The sequence below is a fragment of the Panthera leo genome, chromosome C1 (assembly GCF_018350215.1).
Source record: "Panthera leo isolate Ple1 chromosome C1, P.leo_Ple1_pat1.1, whole genome shotgun sequence".
In the NCBI taxonomy this organism is placed as follows: Eukaryota; Metazoa; Chordata; class Mammalia; order Carnivora; family Felidae; genus Panthera; species Panthera leo.
In genome coordinates this window covers 70,164,662-70,190,728 of record NC_056686.1, presented here as the reverse complement: position 1 = coordinate 70,190,728, position 26,067 = coordinate 70,164,662, and the positions used below count along the sequence as shown (strand labels likewise).

The 26,067-nt window shown below is 35.8% G+C and overlaps 1 protein-coding gene across 2 annotated transcripts in view; it reads left to right on the top strand.

Annotated features, from left to right (window-relative positions):
• Positions 1–26,067, top strand: part of TTLL7 (tubulin tyrosine ligase like 7) — a 142,093-nt gene that overhangs the window by 94,330 nt on the left and 21,696 nt on the right. The window contains exons 16-19 of one of the 2 annotated variants that reach the window (XM_042952397.1): positions 2,867–3,072; positions 4,069–4,203; positions 6,294–6,374; positions 19,483–19,643. In XM_042952397.1, coding sequence (XP_042808331.1) covers positions 2,867–3,072; positions 4,069–4,203; positions 6,294–6,374; positions 19,483–19,643 — 583 coding nt within the window. Of the gene's footprint in view, positions 1–2,866; positions 3,073–4,068; positions 4,204–6,293; positions 6,375–12,978; positions 13,393–19,482; positions 19,644–26,067 lie in introns of those variants that run through there. The other variant, XM_042952399.1, reaches the window with a different exon arrangement.

The following is a 26,067-nucleotide window of genomic DNA, read 5'->3' as shown; positions in this document are numbered from 1 at the left end:
GCCTTTGTTGATCTCCAGCAATGGTTTGTTTAATATGTTATTTCCCTGGTATTGAGTGGATTTTAAACCTGGCCTTCCATGCTTTGGCATATAACATAAGGAATACAGCACAAACATGAAAATGTTTAATTATTCTTTTACCAAATTACCATGAAGATTTTTAATGGTCTTTCTTTTCTTTTTCCTTTACTTTCTTTTACTGAATTATTCCATAAATATACATGCTAATATATGTCCTGTCTTTGAGAGTTTATGTGTTTGGAGGGAACATAATGCATTATGTTCCATTTCATTTATTTAATTACTCATTTAAGATGTTTATTGAGCACTTGTTCTAGAATTTGCAAGCTATTTTATCAATTACTTCCTTTTTTTCTTAAAGACACCTTAAGTACTTTCAATATGTCTATACGTAAGGAGGGCTCTGTTTCTCTTTTGGAAGCTGACATTGTCCTGCCTAGATTTCATCAGTTTTTTGTTTTTTTTTTTTAATGTTTATTTATTTTTGAGACAGAGAGAGACAGAGCATGAACGGGGGAGGGGCAGAGAGAGAGGGAGACACAGAATCAGAAGCAGGCTCCAGGCTCTGAGCCATCAGCCCAGAGCCCGACGCGGGGCTCGAACTCACGGACCGCGAGATCGTGACCTGAGCTGAAGTCAGACGCTTAACCGACTGAGCCACCCAGGCGCCCCTCATCAGTTTTTTTTTTTAAGCCCTCTTCAGTTGCTTAAGGTGTGCATTCCTAAGAGCATGAGCCGACAGAGGATAGCATAGAGAATATGTTGCTAGGATTTCTATAGCTCTGAGAGTGTTCTTTGTTCTCAGACCAACAGGCTAATAAATTGAGATCAGAAAAATAGCGTATTAAAAATGTTTTTAAGTGTGAATTCACATTTTAAACATAGCTTAATTCAGTTACATATCTTTTTATTTATTAGTTATATTTTATTTTTATAGTCATTAGGAATTACCTCAAAGGTTTAAATTTGTTTTATATTCTGTCTTTAATATTACACTAGGGAATAGCCACAAACGCTCTTTGAGGCTTCTCTCGAAAGTAATGCTAATGACGGAGGACAAAATCCAGATTATGTGTAACATTTGTTAATTTAGGAAATTCAAACTTGCTATAGTTTCAGAGGTATATTGTGGGTTGATATAAGATGTTCATAAATGAAAAACGATAGGAAATATTTTCTCACATAATTTGTGTATGCAAGTTATAACCATTTTTTGTTTATCTACTTATTGGCATGTCTAGTGATTTAATTATTCTGTCTGAATTTCCAGTGTGTGCAGGGGAAAAATGGGAATCTGTGGTGATTCAAGAGAAAGGATATTTTTCCTTCTGCACCTGTGATCAGGTTATACAGGTCCAAACTGTCACCTTAAGCCCTCAAAGAGAGCAGGACCAAGGCGTAGGAGTAGCACACACTTTTGTGTGTTTTCTTGGTAGAAGGTTGAGCAGTGGTGTGTTTTCCACACAGCCCTTTTCTAGAAGCATAGTCCTTTCCAAAAAAAGATACGACTTTCAGGTTCAGAAGAAAGTTAATAGTTAGAAAAAATGGAAGTTTTTTTTAAACACCTTTTGTAATAAGCTTTAATGAGTATACTTTTTTGTATTTTCCAGAACCACATGGTTTTAGGCTTATCGTGTACTCAAAATATCCATTAGAAATACATCCCTAAATATAAGGTTTATGTCCATTGCCTTTATAAAGGTTTAAATTTTTTTCAACAGCTAATGAAGAGAATTATTTGGGTATTCAACCTGCCTTCATGTGAGTTTTATTAAATTATTTAATTAGTGAAGACTGATATATTCCCCAAGCAGAGAGAAAATATAGAACAGAGGGTATAAAGAATATATGAACTAAAAAAGATATAAATGTATACTATTGAGTGATATTCTATTTCCCTGTGCAAGGAATCAAAATTTACCTGGAACAGTTGGTTCTCTTTCATAAATGGTCTCAATATGCATTGGGGAAGATATTCTATGGTTTTCCCTAGTTTGTTCTGATAATCCTTTAGATCCAGACATTTTTTTTCTTGACTTAAATCTTTACTATGGGAATTTAAACCTATTTTTTTTCCTGTCCTGTGAATAAGAAGACATCTGTCTAGTCCCACTCTTGTAATAACCAATTACATACTTAAACTCCATTAGGATAATCTTTATGTTTTTCTTCTGTTTTATTTATTTTTTTCATGGTTTCTGAAATATAACATCCATTTATCCTGGCCACTCTCTAGACTCCTTTGCATCCCTCCCTATGAATCTTGCTATAAAGTATTCTATTTTTAACCTATACACAGATTATTCTAATAAACTGTCAGTCTAATCCAAAGATAGTAGATGGCATAATGCTTTAGAAAGAGGGAGGACACTGATGTTATGTAGGTCAGGACTTAAACCTGAGCTTTGCCACTTTCTCATCATGTGGCCTTGAGAAAGTTCTTCCTCTGAACCTCCAGGGGATGGAGATTCCTACTTCAGAGGGTTTCTGTGAGGATTAAGATAAAAGTGTATCACCAGGCAAGATGCCTGGCTTATAGAAGATGCTCCATACATGTTAGTTTTCCTTCCTTCTGGTTCTTTTATGTCACATTTCAAGAACAGAACTGTTTAAGAATTGTTCTCATGGTTGCCATTCTTCATACATGACAGGGGTTCTGCACCAAATTTACTGTTTATATTGAAGAATTAACTTCAAACTCATATTCTCATGATGATGTCTATGTTTTTTACATTTATGGCCATCCTGCTACCATGTGGTCTAATTGTTAGTTTAAATAAACTCAATGAAGTGGGAAACTTCTAACTGGCTACTGTACTATCATCCCTCTTCTCCATCATAATAGGCTCTATTAGGCGTTCAGTCAGTTGCCCTCGGTCCATCTCTTCTCAATCACCTTCCAGTGCAGACAACCGGCCGTTTTCTGCTCAGCAAATGATATCAGCATCCCGGCCGGCTTCAGGGTCTCGGTCGCATTCCTTAAACCGTGCTTCCTCCTACATGAGGCATCTGCCTCACACTAATGAAGCCAGCTCTACTAACTCTCAGATGGTAAGTCATCTATTTCGCTCCGAGATTACAGGAAGCACTACACTCAGGATTTAGGTGGTAAAGGGATCAGTGGGGAGGAGGACAGGTTGAACCTCAGATCCTTTCTATAATTCAACTCATGGTCTTCTGGAATTTGAGTTATTCATCCAACTTAGCCTGTAACTTAGTATGAGTTCTTCAAAAGCAGACTCTACTATATCATAGAACTTGAGGATGGACACTGAGAATAACGTTTTATGTCCATTTGCTGATGGTCTAGGGTAATTTTGTTGAAAATCATCTGAGTAAATGTATCACCTTGCAGTGTATTGTGCAGTATATATGTAAATTTGGGGGAATTTGTTGGATAGTAAATTTTCCTTAATGGGATGATTGATTAATAGGTTAAAAAAAACAAACCATTGATAACTTATCCTTAGGCTACTGAAATATAACATAGTTCATAATGTTTTCTTCATGTTAACATACAGCATATTCCCTCCTTAGCACAAATCCCAGAGATTCAGTGTTAAGGAGGTCAGTGAACTTATTTTGCAACCAGGCATAGTTGTAGGTGCTCAAATAGATATCTCAAGGCACCTACACATAGGCCAGGGATTTATTTGTTTATTTAATGTGGATTATGTTCCCAAAGAGAAAAGTCTAGAAAATATAAATGGATGAATTTCATTTGGTAACTATCAATAATTATTTTTTCTAATCAAGAATTGCATAAGGTATATGGAACAAATGGAACCGACCAGGAAGTCTTTTTTAAACACTTACATTTTATTTTAGTGTTTTGTGCTAAATAAACTACAACTGTGTGGAAGTGTGAAAGACATTCTTGGAAAATCATATCCATTTAATCCTAAGAATAAATGTAAAAAAAATTTTTTCTTTTTGTTATTTTTTTTAATTAAAAGTACATCATTTTTACCTAGAAATATCTTTCAGATTATAGTGGCACAATGAAATAAGACCCCCTCCAAATATCTGTATTCTTTCAAATTTAAGAGTGAGTCTTTGCGGCAACCGAGAACAAAGGAACAAGAAGACCATCTAACAAGTCAGACCTTATTTGTCCTCAAGGACATGAAGATCCGGTTTCCAGGAAAATCAGATGCAGAATCATTACTTCTGATAGAAGATGTGAGTATTTAACGTATGAAATTCCAAGGTGGTTGCACCTTTTTATTGTTCTTCTTAAAATATTAAAATTTATTTCCTGATAGCATCATTCTGAATGTCATGGTAAACTTAATGTTCTTTTCAACCTCCACAAGCTTTAGAAAATACAGGGGTTATTTTAATCTTTATGATTTATGAGCAGTGAGATCACCATATCAATAAAGCAGAATATCTTTTAGCGTATAGTCCTGTTTTAATATTAAAATGATGAAATTGCCTCATAAGTGAGAATAATTAGTGTTAAATAATTACTGTTCGTAATGATGAAAAAAATACCAAGTTAAGCCTCCTTCTGTAAAGATTTAGAAGGATCTAACATGGAAGGAATTGTAATGAAAAAAGTAGGGCCCTCAGTATAAAATATCAAGAATATTTGAATGTGGCTCCTTGAATGGTTTTGGTTTTGGTCAGATTTTGAAATGGCTTATGTTGGGGGTTTTTCTTGTTATAAACACATTTGCACCACCCAGTGGAACATTCTAAAATGACACAGTCCTAAAATTCATATTAAAGTCAAGGACTTTTCCTTACTTCTATTTTAGAAAGAATGTCCAACTTTTAGATATTTCTGGTGAAAGAGCATTTCTTCAGTCACAGATTAATTTCATTTAAACATCTATTTCAAATTGACATGCTTAGATAATCCCCCAGTAACAGAAGGTTGTTTTCTGGTTTCCCTGTTCTGTTTGGTTTGGTTTTGGTTTTGGTGGGTTTTTGGTTTTTTGGGTTTTTTGTTGTTGTTGTTGCTGTTGTTGTTGTTCCAGAGAAGAAGACACCATCTAGTGGCCAATTGTAGGATAAGAACCACAACAATGCACTTGGCCTTTTTCATGTTTTAGCATTACTTTAGACCTATCTAAAGGAACTGTCTAGAAACAAACAAAATAATAATAAAAATTTAACTTTCTTAGCTAAAAAATTAATAGTGGCAATTTCTATTTTGTAATCATGACATAGTTATAAGCAAAACCCCCCAAGTATTATTCATTGTATTGTTATATATATTTTTTAAAAAGTGAAAATGATATCTTGCTTACCAAGATATTTGTTACAGTGAGGAAAGAGGAGGAAAAGTGAACATTAATTATAAAGCTTTATGTACATTTGTTTTTATTTACATATTAATCTTATTCAATCAAGTTCTGGGTAAAAACAAAGTTTTTGTACATAAATTTTACTTAGAGATATTAGCTACATACCACCCTTTTGAATTAGGTAGAAGAAAAATTAGATAGAGAGTAGAACTAATATTTGTGGCTGATGTGATTATTTTATAAAGAATATATATGGGCTTATAGGGACACCTGGGTGGCTCAGTTGTTTAAACATCCAACTCTTGATTTTGGCTCAGGTCATGATCTTGCAGCTGTGCGATCGAGCCCCACATCCAGCTCCATGCTGGGAATGGAGTCTGCTTAAGATTCTGTCTTTCCCTCTCCCTCTGCCCCTCCCCCGTGCACATGTACTATCAAAACAATGAACAAAAAACCAAGGAAACAAAAAATAGAGAGTATAAATAAAATGTAACGAATAATTCTATAAGACATTAATTAGACCATTTACTATATGTTCACCATACACAGCAAATATTTTAATCTGTTTGCTATAGTATATATTACTGGAATATATATTTAGAAATTTTGAAGCTTTGTACCAACAAAAACCCAATAAACAAAACAAAGGGATAATAGAATATATATGGGCTATCTTTTAATGTGTTGTTCAATATTCTGTTACTATGGGTGCTGTGTAAATAGAGCTCTTAAAATTAAAATGGAAAATCTGTGTTTTGGACTTCTTCCCAAATCTTATGTACCTCAAGACATTTGACTTTCATTTATTAGAGACTGTGTACTTTTAACAGCAAAAAAGAGAAAACTTTGGATTCAGATGGCATGTCTTTATGAAAGTAAACATTCTTTGTTGCAAGTAATATTACAGTGCTTCCGTTTCACAAATTAATAATATTGGTTTCACCCCATTTATTTCTCTTTTGTTACTTTTAAGGAAAATTTTAGATTAAGTTTCTTAATCTTTCTCTCCCAAAACAGATCATTGATAACTGGAGGTATCATAAAACAAAAGTGGCTTCATATTGGCTCATAAAATTGGACTCTGTAAAACAACGAAAAGTGAGTAATTCCAAAAATAGTTTTGCCCTTTGGGATTATGTATTAAGATCATTCATCCATATCCATAATCAAGCTATATACATCTTCATTTGTTTACTCATTTCTTCCACAAATATTTGTTGCACACCTACTGTGTTTCGGGCACTGTTCTAGGTTCTGAGGATAAAAGAAGTGAATTTAAAACAAGCCCCGTGGTCTCATAGAGCTTATATTTTAGTTCAGGTGTTTGATAATAAACAATATATAATAGAATGAAGGGCAATTCTACTGGGTAAGTACCTGAAGAAAAATAAATCAGAGTGAAAAAAAGAAAGAAGGTAACATGGGAGCAGAGACCTTAAGGAAATGCTACTATGCAGATAACTGCAGTTACAATGTATCAATCAGGCAGAGGGAAGAGCAGATACAGAGGGCCTGAGGTGGATGTTAGCTTGAGGTGTCCCTGAAGCATAGAAGGACCATTTTATTCCCTTATTTATAGGATCATTGGCTTGTGTTGGTGAAGAGTGAGTGAGGGGTGGTGAACGCTAAAGTTGGGTATATGGGCAAGGGTCAGATCACAACTTCATGGGCTGTCTAAAGACTTTGGATTTTATTCCAAGTAAGGGAAAGCCACTGAAAATTTTGAGCAGAAGAGGTATACAGTCCATGTACTTTTTGTAATCTAGAAGATGGAAAACTGTAGGTAAGTTGATAATTAAAATGAAATAGGCCAGAAGCAGATTAAAGTATTTATAAGATACCTATAAATAAATACTTATTTATAAATACTTATAAAGTGTTTATACAATATACTTACAATACATGATAAATGTGACATTTTAAAGACTTGAAGAAATTATCATTTTCCCCCCAAAATGATACTGAAGCAATTGGCTACCTCTTTGTAAGAAAATTAAGTCAGAGTCTTATCTCTCACCATATGCAAAAATAAATTGCAGATAGACTGCAGTTTATATGTAAAAAAAGGAAAATATTAAAAGTTTTAAGGAAAAGAATATGTTTATAACCTTAGAATGGGGGAACCACTTCTTAAGAAAGACCTTAGACCCAGAAATCTTAAGGAAAATACTGACAGATTTGATTACATGAAAATTTAAACCAAATTAAAGGGCAGAAGCTGTGAGGGGCATGGGAGGAGGGGTGTGGAGGAAGACAGACATTTGTAACACATAAAACACAAAGTAATACCAATAAACCAAAACTTTCTACAAATCAACCATCAAAAGACAAACTATCCTATAAATATTAATAAATAAAATGGCAAAGTACATAAAAAGACCATGAAAAGACAATTTATGGATCTTCAAATAGCCAATTAACATGTAAATAGATCCTTGGCCTCACTAATGATGAAGGAAAAGCAAGTAAAAGCCATCATATTAGCAAAAATTAATCAGACAGATAATATCCAGTGATGGAAATAGTATGGATAAAGGGCCTTTGCTATATCATTAGAGGGAGGATACATTGATACAACTCCATAGACAGGTGATTTGCAGTCTCTATTAAAATTACAAATTTTCATAACCTTGATGCAGCAAAACCACTTACAGCATTCTGTCCAACAAAATAATTGTCTGTGTGTATGAAAGATTTACATGTGTGAGCATTCATTGCAGTGGTATGTGTGAAAGCAAAACATTTGAAGCAGCCTAAATATCTTATCAATAAATTTATGGTTAAATATAGTGCATCTACACTATTCAGTTTCATTAAATTGAATACTATTCTGGAATCATAGATCTTAACCTGAGAGATAGCATCAGATTATGGCTAGTAACATATGAAACAAACATACATTAGCAAAATCAGCCAGTGGTAGCTAATCATGAGTGAAAGGATACAATCAATAAGGTGTCACCCAAAGGCCATGAGTCCATCCGCTATCAGGCATCCCTTTTCACACGTCCAGAGGCATTCTGGCTTCAGAGTGATAAGTGCCAACTATGTGTGGTTCACCTGTGTACGGAGGGAGCCTTCCAAATGTGAGTGGCCTTCATTTTTCTTCTCCATTAGTCACCCATGTAGTCTTTGTGACTAACTTCTGTTCTCCAGTCAGCTGAAATAAAAAGATTGATTTACTATGAATGTTGTCCGATAGAACTTTCTGCAAAGATGGTAATATATGCTATATTTGTGACGTCCAAAGGAGTGGTCACAGACACGTATGGCCATTGAGTGAGCACTTAGAATGTGGCTATTGTGACTGAGGAACTGAACTTTTAATTTAAATTTAAATTTAAATAGCCAAATGTGTCTAGTGGCTACTGTAGTTGACAGGGTGGATCTAGACAGATCAGGGGCAGCCTTCTAATATGTTCTTAGATAAGAACTTTCTCAGTTATCTTCCTGCTGAGAAATTCCATTAAAGGGTTTGCAAGAGTGTCCAGTAAGGTCATGATCGCCTTGGGCATCTCAAAGAAGGAGCACCTCTGTCAACTTGTTCCTTTCTATATGCCATCCAAAAGGATATCAGGATAGTAAATTAAACAAATGTGTCATGTCGTACAATAATATGTGTTGTCCCATTTTAAGTGACTTATGTGTATATACTATTTTAAATATATATATCTAGCATAAAAAATTTTTAAAAACTAGGTACCAAATTGTTGAGAGGATATATTTCTAGAGGGTAGACTTATTGAGCCACAGGAAGGAAAGAGGTGACATTTGCTGTCATTCTTACCTTTTTTGTAGATTTCTATACTTTTTTCAAGTTAAAATAATCTTTTCAAAAGTGGCAGAATGACAGGGAGACACAGGCATTCCTGTGAAGCCTGTCTGGATTCCTCTACAATCACGTGTTATGTTTCCCTATTCTAAATCTTCATGGCACTTTGTACTCAGTTGTATTTATGATCTGCCTTGAGAGATTTTTCTATTAATTTTTCCCCACTTCTCTAAAAGCCAGGTGCTTGTCTTACTTTGTAGTTACCTGTAGGAAGCTTTCTGTAACCACTTATTAAGTTGATTCAATTCTAGGTTCTTTTATGAACTCTATCAATGGCAAGCTCACTTCTCTCTGCCTCCTCCTTTCTTCACTAGTGATGTGTGTTTATTTGAAAAATTTTTTAACATTTATTTATTTTTGAGACAGAGAGAGACAGAGCATGAATGGGGGAGGGTAGAGAGAGAGGGGGACACAGAATCCGAAACAGGCTCCAGGCTCTGAGCTGTCAGCACAGAGCCTGACGCGGGGCTTGAACCCACGGACCGCGAGATCATGACCTGAGCCGAAGTCGGACGCTCAACTGACTGAGCCACCCAGGCTCCCCGATGTGTGTTTATTTGAACAGCAGCTACAAACGAGGACGCCATTCTGTTTTTTCACGTGTGATTTGAGAAGGTCTGATAAACATTGTAGAGGATGATCAGAGGATGTGTGTGAATAGTAATGACTTTTGTGAACTGGAAGAAAACTATTTCACATTTTAGGATTGTTATGTTCAATTTATAAATTGAGTTTATAAATTTTGAGTAAAATTAAACAATTGCTTGTAAATTTACTTGCAAGTAGTACATCTACTTCTCCTGTACTGATGTCCTCTAAGAACATTTGGAGTGAGTTGTGTTTGTGTAGCCCTTTCCTTCATTTCCCAGATGTGTAGCCACATGTCCATGCTTGTCATACACTGTCATGTTACAGGAGTGGAAGCGCCAGTGTGAGGGGGCAGAATTTTTTAATACAACTTACATACCTAGGTATCCTTTCTTTGAGCCCTTTGGTGGCTTCTTCCATTCCGGCATAAACCAAAAGTACTCTGTGTCCTCTATGCTTGTAAAAAGTAGTAAGACATCGCATCTTCAATGCACAACGTGTTACAGTCCCATAGTTTACACTACCCAAGCAGTTAAGGAAGTTCTGCAGAAGGTAATTTAATACTTGTGTTTTTGGCAGAAGAATCTGTAGCTGAATATTGACTCTCAGAGAACAGAAAGTGCTGATCTTAGCTAGAGCAAGTTTATCCTGCCACGTTGCCTGCTTTCAAGGAAGCCCTGAAAGATGGCTCAGGAATAGTAGGCCTAGGCTATGATGGAAAGGAAAAGGCCAGAATTTACACATCTACAACTTGTTTGCAACAATTTTTCGTGGTAACGTCATGATCACTGCGTTTCTTTCTCTTCCCTCAACCCTTTTTTTTAAGACACTGTTTTTCCAAAACAAACTCTAATTTCTCAGATACATCATGAAAGGTGAAGTGCTCCTGGGAAAAGAAACAGAAGGCAGCTCTCAGCAGCATTTGTCATGTGATGACACTCTCCCCCTCACTGCCAGGGCCACTGAGGAGCTGTCACCCATGAGGAATTATTGGGATAATAAGGAAACAAATTTTTGTAAATTTCTCCTTTTTGTAAAATTTACCCTGCCAAATGTATGTGTTCTTTCACCCATGCCCACAAAATAAGCATAACAAATACACATACCATGAATGCAAATCATAAGGCCAGCCAACGGTGGAGGTCTTGAGCTCTAAGAGACATAAACACAGAGTTTTTAATTGGGATTTTTTTTGTTGTTGTTTTTATGTTTTGTTCATTTAATCAATAGCATTAGAATGAATGAAGTGAAGTACTTAAAATTTAGCCCAGATAGGATAAGTATAGAGATATATTATAAAATAATCATTGGGACAAACTTAAGTATGTTTGTCTGCTCTAGTTGTATATATGTATATGTATGTATTATAATATATACATACTTTTTCGCTACCTCTTCCCAATCTTGTTTTGTTTCAAATGAAATCAAGAGGTAAAGTGAGATAAGAGAATGACTGAAATATTTTTTTCTTGCAACAAGAGAGCTAGTATAATAATGAGTTGAAAAGTACATTGAAAAAAAATTAAGCTTTATATGTTGATAAGGGGCAATATTAGATAGTGGAAAGAGGTACTGGACTTGTAGTCATGTGGATTTGAGTTAAATACTGCCTCTGTCCTTTACTTGGGGCAGGTAACTTTTCAGAATTTCTGAGATTTTTAACCTTAAGATTTGGAGGGTTTTTGTAAAGAAATGAGACATCATATGAGAGGGTGTTCTGCCTTAGGAGGTATAAAATGCAGGCTTATTTTGTTTTCCTACTAAGGATCATCATACCAGGCTGTTTCTCCAATGTGTTTTATTTAACAGTGCTTCCCCCTTATTCGCGGGGGATTCCGAGTCCCCTAGTGGATGCCTGAAAATGGGGATAGTACTGCATCCTGTAGATATTCTGTTGTTTCTCATACATATATACATACCACTGGTAAAGTTGAATTTATAAACTAGGCACAGTAGGGGATTAACAGCAATAACTAATAATGAAATAGAATAATTATAACAATATGTTATAATAAAAGTTGTATAAATACGGTTTCTCTCTCTCTCAAAATATCATATTATACTGTACTCACCCTTCTTCTTGTGATGACGTGAGATGATAAAATGCCAACATGATGAGATAAAGTGAGATGAATGCCGTAGTTATTGTGACGCAACGTTAGGCTACCATTGACCTTCTGAGACTACGTCCGAAGGAGTATCCATTTGCTTCCGGACAGTGGTTGGCCTCGGGTAACTGAAACTGTGGAAGGTGGAACTGCAGATACAGCGAGACTACTAAGAGTTCAGTTCTTCAGATGTAGAATTATTTTATGTAGAGTATGTGGAAATGAGGTATAAAAAAATTGTCTGTTGGGTTGTAATATATTAACCATTTATTTGGCCATCTGTTTGAAACCTGTGCTATTGCTTTTTAAAGCCAAAAATTGCATCCCAGAAAACAAAAAGAAACCTAGAATGTGGGTCAGCTGTTGAATGTAGACTTAGATATTATAAAACGTTACTTATTCATAAGGTTGTGCACTTAACTAATTTACATCTAGATGTGGATTAATCAGCTCTGTGCTTCTTTGGGCTGGGATGATAGTGATCATTGGAAGGCTGTGTCCTTTCAGTCTCCTGGGGAGCAGACATAAGACAGATTTAGAAGTGAAAGAGATTTATAAGAGAAAACTCACAAGAAAGATAAAAGGGTAAGAGAGTTCAAGTAGATAGAACGGGCCTTCAGACTGCAGTATAGGTCTGACAGCTGTGAATGGAAGGCAAGAGGGTTGGGAGGAAGAACCTGAGACTAGTGAAGTTCTCAGAAAGCCTTGTAGCGCTGGTGGGGAGGCAGAACAAGCATTGCCTGCTAGGCAGAAATGACGCCTCTCAGGTGTCCCAGCCATGCCCAACCATTTGGTTGGGGACAGTCAGAGGAGAGCATAAGCTCGAATGATGCAGTGGATCCTGAATGGGGAGGCTAACTCACTCTTGGAAGCAACTTGACCCAAATGGCACGTCTTCATGGCTGCCACAAAGGCTGCATGTCATGCAATTTAGTTTGACAAACATTTATTGGTTGCCATTTTGTACGATTACTGTGCTAGGCACTACTGGGGATTTTGAGGGTTGTTCATTCATTCATTTAGTTACTTGCTCATTCTAACATGCATTCAACAATATTAATTGAGGGACTATCATGTCCCAAGCACTATATTCGGTGTGGAATGCATAATTTAAAGCTCTTAATTCTATTTATAGACTGTTGTTGAAATGTGTATCTCACTTTTTCTGTTCCAGGATCAAAGCATTTGCTGGTTGCTCATTAAAATGTTATAAAACTGTAAGATTAGAATCCTCATACACAAACTCTTTCACGTGCCTTATTTCAAATTTTCCTTATTGGATGTAAGCGTTAAAGGTCAAGAATGAGGGAATTAAATACTGAACAGAATCCTCACCAGGTGAAAATGGAAACAGCTAATCTTATTTAATATCATGTTGTGGTAACTCCACACTTGCATAATACAGCTTTCTGCCAAGAATGCAGCTGCTTTCTATAATTTGTAAGGAATATATGAGAAGTATGAAAATACTGCAGTGCTGGCGGGCTGTGAAGAATGCCAGATCTGCTGAGAAGCTTATTCTCTGACGTGATACCTAGGCCTAAACCTAAGATTGGAGGATGAAGAGAAATAAGTAGTGATATTAAGGTTAGACCATATTTGCATTTATTTGGGGGTTCTGAGATCCTTGTTTATCAAGTATTCCTTCTCTACATGGCAATTTCTTTTTAATACCTACTGTAGCTGCTTCTTTGTGCATTTTGATGTTATTATTTCCCATCTCTTTTTCATTTGAGCCGACATAGATGCTGCACAGAGCTGTTCGTGTTGCATCAGCAAAAGTGCCTTTCCCCCATAGCCATGGCTGCTGCATGCATCATTAGTACAGCATGTAGTGATTTTAATGTTATTTCTAAACCTCCCTCACCTCATGCCATTATTTTAATTTAGAACCAACTGTTCAGCCATATGGAGCAGTTTGTCACTCAACATCTGTATGTTCTTGCAAAATATGAATTTGTGTGCTCTATGCCTTCAATGTGCTATATTTCATATGGAAAAGACAAATCTTTTCATTTTATTAATGTTTTCATTGACTGAATCTCCTATTTATTTTTTCCCTTGGAGAGCTTAATGTTAGATCGGGATGCTTTTAAAAGTCACAATGTCAGGAAATGCATACCTATATTCTATAACTTAGCCTCACTTGAGTCCACAGATAAACACAAAGGGCAACTTGCTGACCATTTGTTTTCGTGTTTCACAAATCATTCATCTACCATTTTGTTCTAACACCAAAGCACCCAGGTATCCAAAATAGCATTGCAGATAGAACTGGCACTAATTTACTTCTTTCCAGTCTGATTTCTTGCCTGTCTGCCCTCTGCCTTCCTAAGATTATTCAGTGGATGTTTTGCTAAAGGTGCAGTCACTGTCTTGCCATCTGTGAGCCTCTTAAGCAGACTAGACCCTTCACCATGACCCTGATAGAGGGCGTGCCTGGGCAGCCTTCTTTATGTACAGTAACCCAACCCATTTTCCCAAGTATCACTTGATTAGAGGCAAATCTGAATCTAAGAAGTAACAATTTGATTCTCTTGTAGAGTTTGCTGTTCACACCTGGGCAGATCAAATTAGTTGTGAGGCAGTGTTGGGTAGTGCTTCCCCAGAAGTTCTGGCTACAGAACTGTCCATTTACTAGCTGTGTAATCTTGGCGAAGTTATTTACCTGCTCCATGCCAGAGTTTTCTCATCCATAAAATGAGATCCAGAAGTGTTCTCAGAACGAAAAAATGTCCAGGGTGCCTGGGTGGCTCAGTCAGTTAGGCTCCAACTTTTGATACTGGCTCAGGTCATGGTCTTGCAATCGTTGAGACTGAACCCCGCATCTGGCTCCACACTGAGAGGAACCCACTTGGGATTCTCTTTCTCCCTCTCTGTGCCCCTTCCCCACTGGCACCCCCTCTCAAAATAAATAAACAAAAAAATAAATGAAAAATTTTCATAACCGTTAGGCAGCAAAACCTAACCTACTTGAATTCATTTGATGACAATGACTTGACAGGAAGGTATGTGTTATTTTTGTCTCATGTCTTGGTTTGAATATTCATATTTTTCCTGTGGAAATAGAAATGTTTATGATTATGGAATCCAGCCTCGTGATTTTTTGGAAAAGGATTGTGGATTAATTTGTACCTACTTTATGTTTTTGTTCTGAGGATTAAGTGAATTGTTTTATGTAAAAGTGTTTAGAACAGTCCCTGGTTCACAGTGAGGTCTATAGGAAGCTCTCAAAAAGTGTGAGCTCTGATTTTTACTGTGTCTGCTTAGGTTTCACTTTGATGCAAGGAACAGTTTCACTAAGATAAACACCTATTGAGTGCTAGACCTATCTTCAGCCTTGAGGACATGATATGTTTTTTACCAAGATGGGCATAATGCCTCCCTTTATATGGATTAACAGTCTGTATTAATGAAACAGGAAATTAAAATAAAGCAAGGTAGTTATTAATAGAGGAGGAACCGGGGATTAAGGGATCATAGTTTAATGGCAGGTAAAGTTGTCCCTGAGTAGGTTCACCAGGTGAATAGATAAGGAAGACTGTTCCAAGCTGAGGAAAGAGTGCATATGAAGGCTCAGAGGGAAGATGAAGGGATTCAGGTACTTGTCCCCTTGGTTTACATGCCCTCATGCCCTCCAAATTACAGGTCTCTCTAACCCCCTCCTTTCTCCAGGAGCAGAGAGCTTGCCTCCTTTAAAATTGAGGGCAGGGGCACCTGGGTGGCTCAGTCGATTCTTGATTTTAGCTCAGGTCATGATCCCACAGGTCGTGGGTTTGAGCCCCGCATCAGGCTCTGCACTGATATCGTAGAGCCTGTTTGGGATTCTCTGTTTCTCTCTCTCTCTCTGCCCCTCCCCCACTCGCCCTTTATCTCTCTCCCAAAATAAGTAAATAAACATTAAAATAAAATAAGATAAAATAAGATAAGATAAAATAAAATAAAATAAAATAAAATAAAATAAAATAAAATAAAATAAAATAAAAATAGGGCAAAGAGAAGCAAAGTAGAATGTATGTTCCCAGTGGGCTGCTCAGGAAAAGAAGGAGCAAGTTCCTGGGTTGCCTAGATCATGCTAGTCTCATGATTCTGGGAAATCATTCAGGCAGAGATACTTGATGTGGTGCAAGAGGCCTAGCAAATGTATTCATCTCTCCATTTTGGAGGAAACATTAGGAGTAGAGCACAAGCATTCACCACTCCTAATTCCCTAGCTGCTTTCTGAAGTTGCCTTCAGTCATGTGTGGGCTAGGATATTAGATGATCATGGTTTTAAAATTCCCTCTAAACTAAGACTAAAACATGTACAGAGCAGTGGCCAAGAGGGTCTCCACTAAATAATGCACCTAGTATAGTGCTTAGTATAGAGCAGGCAGGCTCTTCTCTTTGGTTCTTATGTGTTGTGTGCATTTTACCATAAAATGTATTCAAAAAGAAATAAACAAATAACTTATAATCTCAAATGCTTTAAAGTTGAATAGCTATTTATTAATAGAATATGAAATTAACGTTAGCATGGCTACTTTTTAAATTTGTCCTGTGTTATGACTTTTGGCCTGTTATTACTCACTAATACATAGAAAGTAGAAAGGAAAATTTACTGAAATTTATCATTTACTGCTAGTGTGGATTCTTCCATCACATCAGTCATGAGTACTGCTTTCTACATTAAAAAAATATAGAGTTTGGGGTGCCTGGGTGGCTCAGTTGGTTAAGTGTCCAACTTTAGCTCCGGTCGTGATCTCGTGTTCGTGAGTTTGAGCTCACAACGGTCTCTCTGCTGTCAGTGTGGAGTCCACTTCAGATTCTCTGTCTCCCTCTTTCTGCTCCTCCCCTGCTTGCTCTCTCAAAAATAAATAACATTAAAAAATATACATATGAGTTAAACTAATAGCTTAAATGAAAATTGTAAAAAATAAAAGGTATTAATCAATATACATATCAGTATTGTGAATAATTCATATTAAAAATTTTTTTAAATACTTCTTAATTATTAAGCATTTGTTATCTGTAATAACGAGCTTTTCCAGGACAATTTTTTCCCCAGGCGACTTTATTACAGATTGCATTCTCTCTCCTTATTCGCTGCCCCTTCATCTGACATACCCTTAACCTGCAGTGGGAGTTGCAAATACTGTTTCCACTTCATGGTGAACAGGAAGGGAAGGCATGAGGCTCACACAATTCATCGTGAGAAGTTGGAGTCGACCTTCTTCTCTAAATAAAGTGTTTTGAAAGCTTTTTACTAAATTGATTTTAAACAGATATTTATTCCCCATTTGCCTTCTCAGAGAGAACTAGTATCACTTCTTTAAATATGGTTGTTTTAAAGACAGGCAAATTAAATTCTTCCTCTATCTGCCTCCAGTTCTCTCTACATTTGTGCCAATTGAGGGAAATCTGTCTTCCTTCAGCCTTGATGTTTGCAAGCTTCTTTCTCTTCTCACCACTCACTCACATACTTCCAGGCAGTTCCTTCAATTAGATAAATAAAATACAAAGTAAAAGTCTTGAATAACTGTTTGAATAACTGTATTTGTTGGTGCTTCCTATTTTTTTTTTAAGGCTTTTCATTGGAAATACTTCATTGTATAATTATTAAATAGATGTGAACTGGGCAAAGTCAATTTTGGGGTTTACAAATTTTTTTAGAACCTCTAGGATTTCAGTTGTCCAGAATTAGATTAATCATAGTTCTTATTTCATGATACTCTCTCATTAATGGTCTGTATATGACCTGCTTTTATTTAGTGTTTGTAAGGTCACTGTCCCGTTTGTGACCCCCACATCTAAAACAAAACTTATGTTCCTGGCAGTGACCTGTTATTCAATCACATGACTCTACTCCATTCCCCTGGACATCCTCCCCATATCTCAGGGAGCCATTTTCTTGAATTCAGGATTTATTAGTTCTTTACTTTCTTTCTTTATAAATTCTTATTTGTCTATCTTTATTCCCCATAAGTATTTTTAATATTTAGTTGTTTTTACTTCTATTAAAGGGATTTCATACTGTATATTATAACTCAGGTTTGCATTTTTAAAAATGTACTATTATATTACTAGGATGCTTGTGTTTTGCGTGTTGTTGTATTTCATTCATTTTGATTATTGTATAATAGTTCACTGGAATGAGGGTATCAGTTTATTTGTTCAGTCTCCCATTGAAGGACAATTAGGATGTTCCCAGCTGTTTGCAATTGTGAACAGCTGTTAGAACATTCTTGTACATGCCTCTTGTTTTTAACCTCTGAGAGGATTTCTCTTAGGACCAACGTTGCTGGGTTATAGGGTATATGAATTTTTAACTTTAGGAGATAATGCCAAGCCATTTTTGAATGACAGCACCAATTGCTACTCCCACCAAAAGTGTCTAAGACACCCTGCACGTCCCTGTCTCTCCAGCACTTGGTATTGTCAGACTTTGAATTTTTGTCAGTTAAATGGACATGAAGAGATATCTTATGGTTTTAATTTTTGTTTCTTATGTTTATTGGGCAAATTTATTCCCTCTTTTGTGAAATTCCAGTCCATGTATTTTTGTGCATTTTTTTCTAAGTTGGTGGTGTTTATGTTAACAATTTGTTAGGCATTCATTATGTATTTCTGATATTAATCTTTTGTTGGAGGTATATATTTTAAATCTATTTTCCCAGTTTGTAACTTGATCCTTTATTTTCTTGAATGTATTTTTTGATGGCCAGAAGTTCTTAATTTTAATATAATCAATCTATTATTCTTTTATGACCCACACTTTTTTGTGAGTTAAAGTAATCTTTTTTTAACCTAAGGACTAAAAGATATTCACCAATGCTTTTCACTAAGATATTTAGTGGTTTATTTTTATTTTATTTTTATTTTTTAAATTTATTTTATTTTATTTTATTTTTAATATAATTTATTGTCAAATTGGCTAACATACAGTGTGTAAAGTATGCTCTTGTTTTTTGGGATAGATTCCCTGGTTCATCGCTTACATACAACACCTAGTGCTCATCCCAAAAAGTGCCCTCCTCAATGCCCATCACCCATTTTCCCCCTCTCTCCTACCCCCTTCCACCCTCAGGTTGTTCTCTGTATTTAAGAGTTTATTATGGTTTGCCTCCCTCCCTCTCTGTTTGTAACTATATTTTCCCCTTCCCTTCCCCCATGGTCTTCTGTTAAGTTTCTCAAGATCCACAAATGAGTGAAAACATATATCTGTCCTTCTCTGACTGACTTATTTCACTCGGTATAATACCTTCCAGTTCCAGCCATGTTGCTACAGATGACATGATTTAATTCTTTCTTAATGGTTTATTTTTTAAACTTAAGACTCTAATCCCTCTAGAGCTGATTTTTTAAATCGAGTGAATGAGGATTCAGCTTTATTTTTTAAGTAAAGCTTACTATTTTTCAATCTCCATTTATTGATTTAATTTGCATTTAACTTAAATTTTAACTTCAAACTTAATCTCTTCTTACTCCAGTGGTCTGATTTGCCACCTGTGGCATACACCAAACTTACATAAATGCATGGGATTTTTACTCTGTGCTGTTGTTTAATGAATTAGTGTGTGTGTGTGTGTGTGTGTGTGTGTGTGTGTGTATTTATGCTTGAATTACATATATTCATCTTAGAATTTTAGACACACACTTACACACTTAGATTTTGAAATAACTTTGGTTTTTCCACTAGGTTTTGGACATAGTAAAAACAAGTATCCGTACAATTCTTCCACGCATCTGGAAGGTACCTGATGTCGAGGAAGTTAATTTATATCGGATTTTCAATAGGGTTTTTAATCGCTTACTCTGGAGTCATGGTCAAGGACTGTGGAACTGTTTCTGTGATTCAGGGTAAGTTCTAAATTATCTTTTATTATTGTTACTTTTAACATTTTATTATTTGGTTAGAGAAAGGCCAATAAAATGGTTGAATTTCCATAATGATCTCTTAAAATATGGATATTTTTTACTGCATATAATTTTTTTGTACTCAGCTGTAGTTTATAGCAGTTGAACTGATTTAGATGAGATAATGAATATGAACATAACACCTAACTAAATTGAATTCAATGGAGAGAAAGTAGTCTTAATGAAAAATCTCAACTACGAATCAATATTCTTAATGTTCTTCTGCTCTTTCCTTCATACAACAGACTTCCAAAATATGGCTACCGTCCCTCTCCAAAATTTCAGTCCTGCCAAAGCTATTGTGATTCATTGTTTCTTTAGCCTTAAGATAATTTAAAACCAAACATTCCCTACCTCTTTTTCAATTAGAAAGGGCTACCTTTCTGGCCTTCCCTTAATCCCTTTGTTATGCAGGTTTGATATTTTAGGGGCTTCTGCATCTTCAATTGTTTACTAAATCCTGTTAGTTTTTCTGTCACATTCCCATGGGGCTACTTTCTTTTTCATTGTTCTTAGCTATTGTTAAGTACTTATTACCGTGTTGAATACTTTTGGAGATAGAGAGTTGAATTCCCCACAGATCCCTGCAAGACTCTTAAAAATGATAATAGCTAAAGCTATACTACTTACTGTATGCCAAGCATTGTTCTAAACACTTTATGTATAATGAGTGATTTAATCCTCATAACAGGTTTTATGATTTATCACCATTTTATAGACAAGGAAACTGAGGCACAGATAGGTGCTAAGGACCTAGTGCAACTGGGATTTGGCCTCAAGGAACCTGGCCCAAGAATTTATGGTCTTAACCAATAAGCTTTGTTGCCTCTAGTAGACAAAAGAAGAGATATAAAAAAGTAATGATTATAAAAGAGACATAAAGTATTCTAGCCATTTATAGAAAGGCTAGGTAAGATTAGTAGATTTCTAGACATTTTTGCCTCCAGTTTTTTGTTTCCCATATCCATCCTACTGTCAGGGGTCATTTCCTAAAATCTGTAGTGAGTTCCCTCATTTATCATTAAAGTCTAGAGTTTTTATCTAGAGACACAACACTCTCTAATATGCTGATTCTTTCTTATTTCTCTAGTCCTCTTTCTCATTACTCTTCTACTTAAAGCTTGTGCCAGAAAAACAAGCTCGTTATTTTCAAATATCTTTAAAATGTTTTCTTTTCTTCATCGGAGCTTTGGTGTCCTTGAGTGTCTGACCGGGCTGCTTTCCACAACCCTATCCCTCCAAATTCCCTTTGCATTATTTAAATTCAGTGGAAAGACCCAGCCTGTACTTCCTTTTTGGTAAAATCATAACAACCTATTGTAGTCTGAAATGATGTCTGAATGTCCTCCATTTAAATATTCTGGTCATCTAGTACTGATTCATTCATATCATTTGCAGACTTACTCTCACTAAAATCTCCTCAGTAGCCATTCACAACAGGAAGACTTTCTAAGGTGCTCTGGGTTTGGGTAAAACCTGAGAGTAATCTTGGCTGTAAATTATTTCCTCAGAGAGTTAAGTGGAATATTTGAACTATGCTCTATGGCCTGTTAGTTGTTGCCTCTTTGTAGAAGTTCTCTCAATCTAGACTCACAGTTGGAATGTTTTTTTTTTTTTTTTTCTTTGTTTGTTGATCCATTGGTTGGAATGCTACATATGAATCCCAGCTATTTTTCACCAGGGAAAAAGTCAGACAGTCTGCTACTGAAACTAGTGCTGGTAGCTTTGAGTTCATGAGATAATCTCTGATTCCAGACCCTAAAGATGCCCATCAAGTGGTTCTTCTTTGCCTCTAGGGCTCCTCTTCCCTGAACTAGTTTGGTAAAATATTAACTGATTCAGAATCTTTTTCTCTTGTGTTTTGCACAATACTCCCCTTAAATTTCTCTGGTGGTATCTATTATTATTGGTATTGATGATGAGAGTTAACAACATTTATTGAAGACTTACTAAAAGCCTGACGCTGTTTTACATATTAAATAGTCTTATAGTTGCCACTTTAGTGTTTTGAGTAAATTATTATTGTTATTCTCATTGTATAGATGAGGAAATTAACGCATAGAGAGAGCATGTAGTTTATCCAGGTTCTTATAGTAACTAGGTGAGCATGGATTTAAACCCAGGTTGTCTGAGACAAGAGCCCAAGCTCTTAGCTGTGTGTTTCACTGATTCCCTTCAAAGCAGCATTCCCAGTGGTTGCCAGACTTGCTTGATTGCAAGTCCCATAGCCTTAGTCAGATCCCCAGCCCCACCACATCTGGGCAAATAGAGCAGGAGTAGCTTTGAGCCCAATTTGACCTCCATACTCCATCCATTTCTTTAAAATTTTGGCGGTTTGTAGAGGTGAGTTTAACACTGGGTTTTATTTTGCAGCCTTACGAATGGGTTTCTTAGGCTTCCTCAATTTCATGAAGTCACACAGCATTGTGTTTGATTCACAGGTTAGACCCAGAGTAGTGTTAGTAATCCTTTGAGTCATGTTTAGTCAATGCATACTCCTTTAACGTTTGGCCTAACAGCCCAATAGTCAAGGCAAAAATCTACTCTAAACTCAGTTCTAAGAGAATGATTTTAATAAAAGCACAACTGTCATTCACAGTTAGGTGTAAAATCTTGGAAAAATATAATTCAAATAAGTCTGGGCCACCTTGATTCTTTCCTCTGCCCATCAACACCCCAATAACAAAACAAATAAACCACTCCCTGTCCACATCCAGACACATCAAAGAATATCGTAGGAACCTTTGTGGCAGGTTTCCCTAGAGTTGACCCAGAAGTTTTACTGATGCACCAAATAGAAAACACCCTTATCCCTCTTTCTTACTTTTCCAGGCTGCTAAAGCCCATGCTCAGTGACCCTTGTTGTTACATGGAACCTTCTCTTGTTATCACATGATGCCCCACATTCTGAATGTGTTCTCTGTAGGGGAATAGCTCTTAGAATTTTCATGAATAAAATTATCTGCCATGTTTTGCTGGGATAGAGGAAGTCTTGGTGCTGTGGACTCAAACTCAGGTCTGAGAGCTCATGAAAGGTAGCTAAAGGATGTAACATTTCAGCTGAGACTTGTAGGAAGAGGAAGAATAGTTTTCCAGGTAAAACAAAGAAGAGGAGGCAGGCGGGGGGGTATGGGAGAAGAAATGTATTGTTTGGAAAAGCCTTTCCTCCACTCAAAACTATGATCTGTATACCCCAAAGAAAGAGAATCTGTTTGGACCTGTTAGCCAAAGGCATTTTCTAGTGGAAGTTTTTCATGGAAAAGCTTTTTCTCTTAGAATCTTCAGGCAAGAAGAAATGATAAGGAGTATTCTAAGCAGTCTGCTTTCAGGCTGAATTATATGCCTACTTAAAAATATATGCATAACATATAGACTAAAAATGACATGAATCTTCCTGTTCTCATATCACTTTCAATTGGATGTGTTGTTGTTAGTACTTTTCAGCTCAATTGTTGCTGTTTATTCCGTTGGTATAGGCCAGTTTTTGTTTTGTTTTGTTTTTATTTTCCTTTCTCCTTTCTGCTACTTAACTTTGGTCCACTCAGTCATCCATTCCGACTTCTATTAGAGAAGGAGAAAAAAGATGAATCAGTTTTACTTTTTAGATAACTACTTTATTAAATATTTTGATGAGAAAGTTGGTGAAAAATATTGGATTGCTGGACAATGAGAGGCTTTTCAAGTCTCTGGATTTCATTAATACCTCCCCTTTATTGCCAGAAGTATTCAGTATTCTGTATCTTATTGTTATATCACTAAAAATGGTTGTTTAAAGTTGTTTCCTGTTATGTATCTCTGAGCATTAGGGAGTACCAAACAAATTTTTAATGAGGTAATTTTTCTTTTTGAATTTATGGATTTTGGCTCTTCTGTTTTTCGGAAGTTAGATACAGAAAAAAGGCAGATAAGACCTTGGGTTCTTTAAAAAGGAACTGGTATTATAAGTTATTTTTACATCCTTTCACCTTCTTATTTCTATATGCCTCTATATGCCAGGTGTAGTGGATAGGAGGTGGGGGACATAGTTCTAACATAGTTTGAAAGATAGGTTTCCTTTGTGCAGAGAAAGTTAGCCTAGTACCAAATGAAGCAATTCCTATCCATTTTCTTTTTTTTCTTTATGAACACTGGTGTGCTGACACTTAAATATGAATTAATAGAGTAGAATGTGGTCTTTGGCCTGTGGTGGTGAACATACACAACAAACATTGGTACAAGACTTTGATCCGCATATTTATTTTAAATATTTAAGGAAGAATGAGAGATTGAGAAGCCAGAGCTGGTGATATTATAACTTATATAATATTCAGAATGTTCCATCAAATTCGAGTGTTATAGAAAAAGCTCTTTTTACCTTGCTTCCATTTTATTGGTTCTTTTCTTACCTCTCTATACTCCAAATCAGGAAAAGAAAAATTGCCATGATGTGTGTAACTTGATAGTGGATCTAATCAAATGGCTCCAAAGGATCAAAATAAAAATATATCCAAATTAAGAGAAGAGGATGTAGCAATACTCAGAATTTCAGTGGAGAGAAAAGTCCTAAGCAGACAGTCGTAACACAGGATGTTTTCCTGAATGTATTTGTATTTATATGAAATTTTTATTTATCTGGGCCTAAACATGTAGGACTTTGAAATTAAGACATATTAATTATAAACACGTTCCCTAATTAATTGGTATTCTCCAGTATTTTTCTTGATCAAATTAGGTTAAGTCAATTGCACACACACACACACACACACAGGTATATATGGGTATATACAAACATGTATGTGTTATATCTAGTTTTTCTTATATTTAGTAATAAATTAAAACTTATTTTAAAAGTTAATTTAGCTAGCACATTACTGCTTCTTGAATGCAATAACTTTCTTAAAATAATAAACAGTATTATATTTAGTCCTGAACATCTCAGGATATGGAAGAAAATTTATTCCTTTCAGTCTATTCATTTGAATCTCATTCCTTTTAAGAAAACCTGTCATTCACTGATGACATGCTATCTTTTTAGGACCACATTTCTCCCGAAAAAATAAACAGTAGCCTTTCTACTAAAAAAATGCCTTTCTGAGTTTTTAAAGCATTTTTAAAAATTCCAAAGATATCAAATATCCACAGAAAATTGAAAATGGAGTCTTTGAATTTCCCACTGGGAAGTAAATTTCTTCAGAAAAATATTTTCCTTAATATTTTTTTCTTTCTGAAAATCTACTGTTTTCTTTCTCTGAGGGTTAAGCGAGTTGGTTTATGTAAAACGAGACCTGAACCGTTACCAAGTCTCAAATAAAACTTTCCCCTTGAGACTTAAAAAGAATTTCATTTACACTAAGGAAATAAATCTCTTTCTCTCTTTCTCTGTGTCTCTCTCTCTGTGGTGGTGGGGGTGGGTGATGAGGTGTTTCCTGATTGGGATCATCATGGTAAATTTAGAATCGTAAGTATATTTATATATATTTGTGTACCTGCGTGTGCATAGACACACACACACACACACACACACACACACACACACACACACACACTAAGTTTACCAAGAAAGTGTGTACTACTACCTGCTTTGATATAAGTTGAGTGCATGAAAGGAGGAAGAACGCGATGTTTGAGATTTCAGTCAGGCAGTATTCATTGAGATAACATTACTTCTAGAATAGAGAAACTGTGCTCTAGAAATATCATGGATATATAATTACATCTGAAAGGGTTTTGAAAGGAGTGGTCATAGTCAAAGGATTAATTTACATGTTCCTAGCACAGAGACTACAAATGAAATCACAGCAAATTTTAAATTCTTTTGTGGGATCATTATTTTTTTCTATTTTTTCATCTTTTATTTTTTCCCCCTTTTTTTAAAAAAAATAAATTTTAGTTAGCATACAGTGCAATATTGGTTTCAGGAGTAGAATTGAGTGATTCATCACTTACATACAACACCCAGTGCTCATCACAAGTGCTCTCCTTAGTACCCATCACCTTTCTGGCCCATGCCCCACCCACCTCCCCCCATCAACACATAGTTTGTTCTCTGTCATTAAAAATCTCTTGTGGTTTGTTTCCCTCTCTTCCCTTCCCCACCTCCCCTTCTCATATGTTCATCTGTTTTGTCTCTTAAATTCCACATATGAACGAAATTTGTCTTTCTCTGATTGACTTATTTCACTTAGCATAATACATTCTAGCTCTCTCCATGTCATTGCCAATAGCAAGATTTCTTTCATTTTGATATCTGAGTAATATTCCATTATATATATGTATGTATATGTAATATTCCATATACATATATGTATGTATAAATATATCACATCTTCTTTATCCATTCCTCAGTTCATCAATTGATGGACATTTGGCTATTGTTGATAATGCTGCT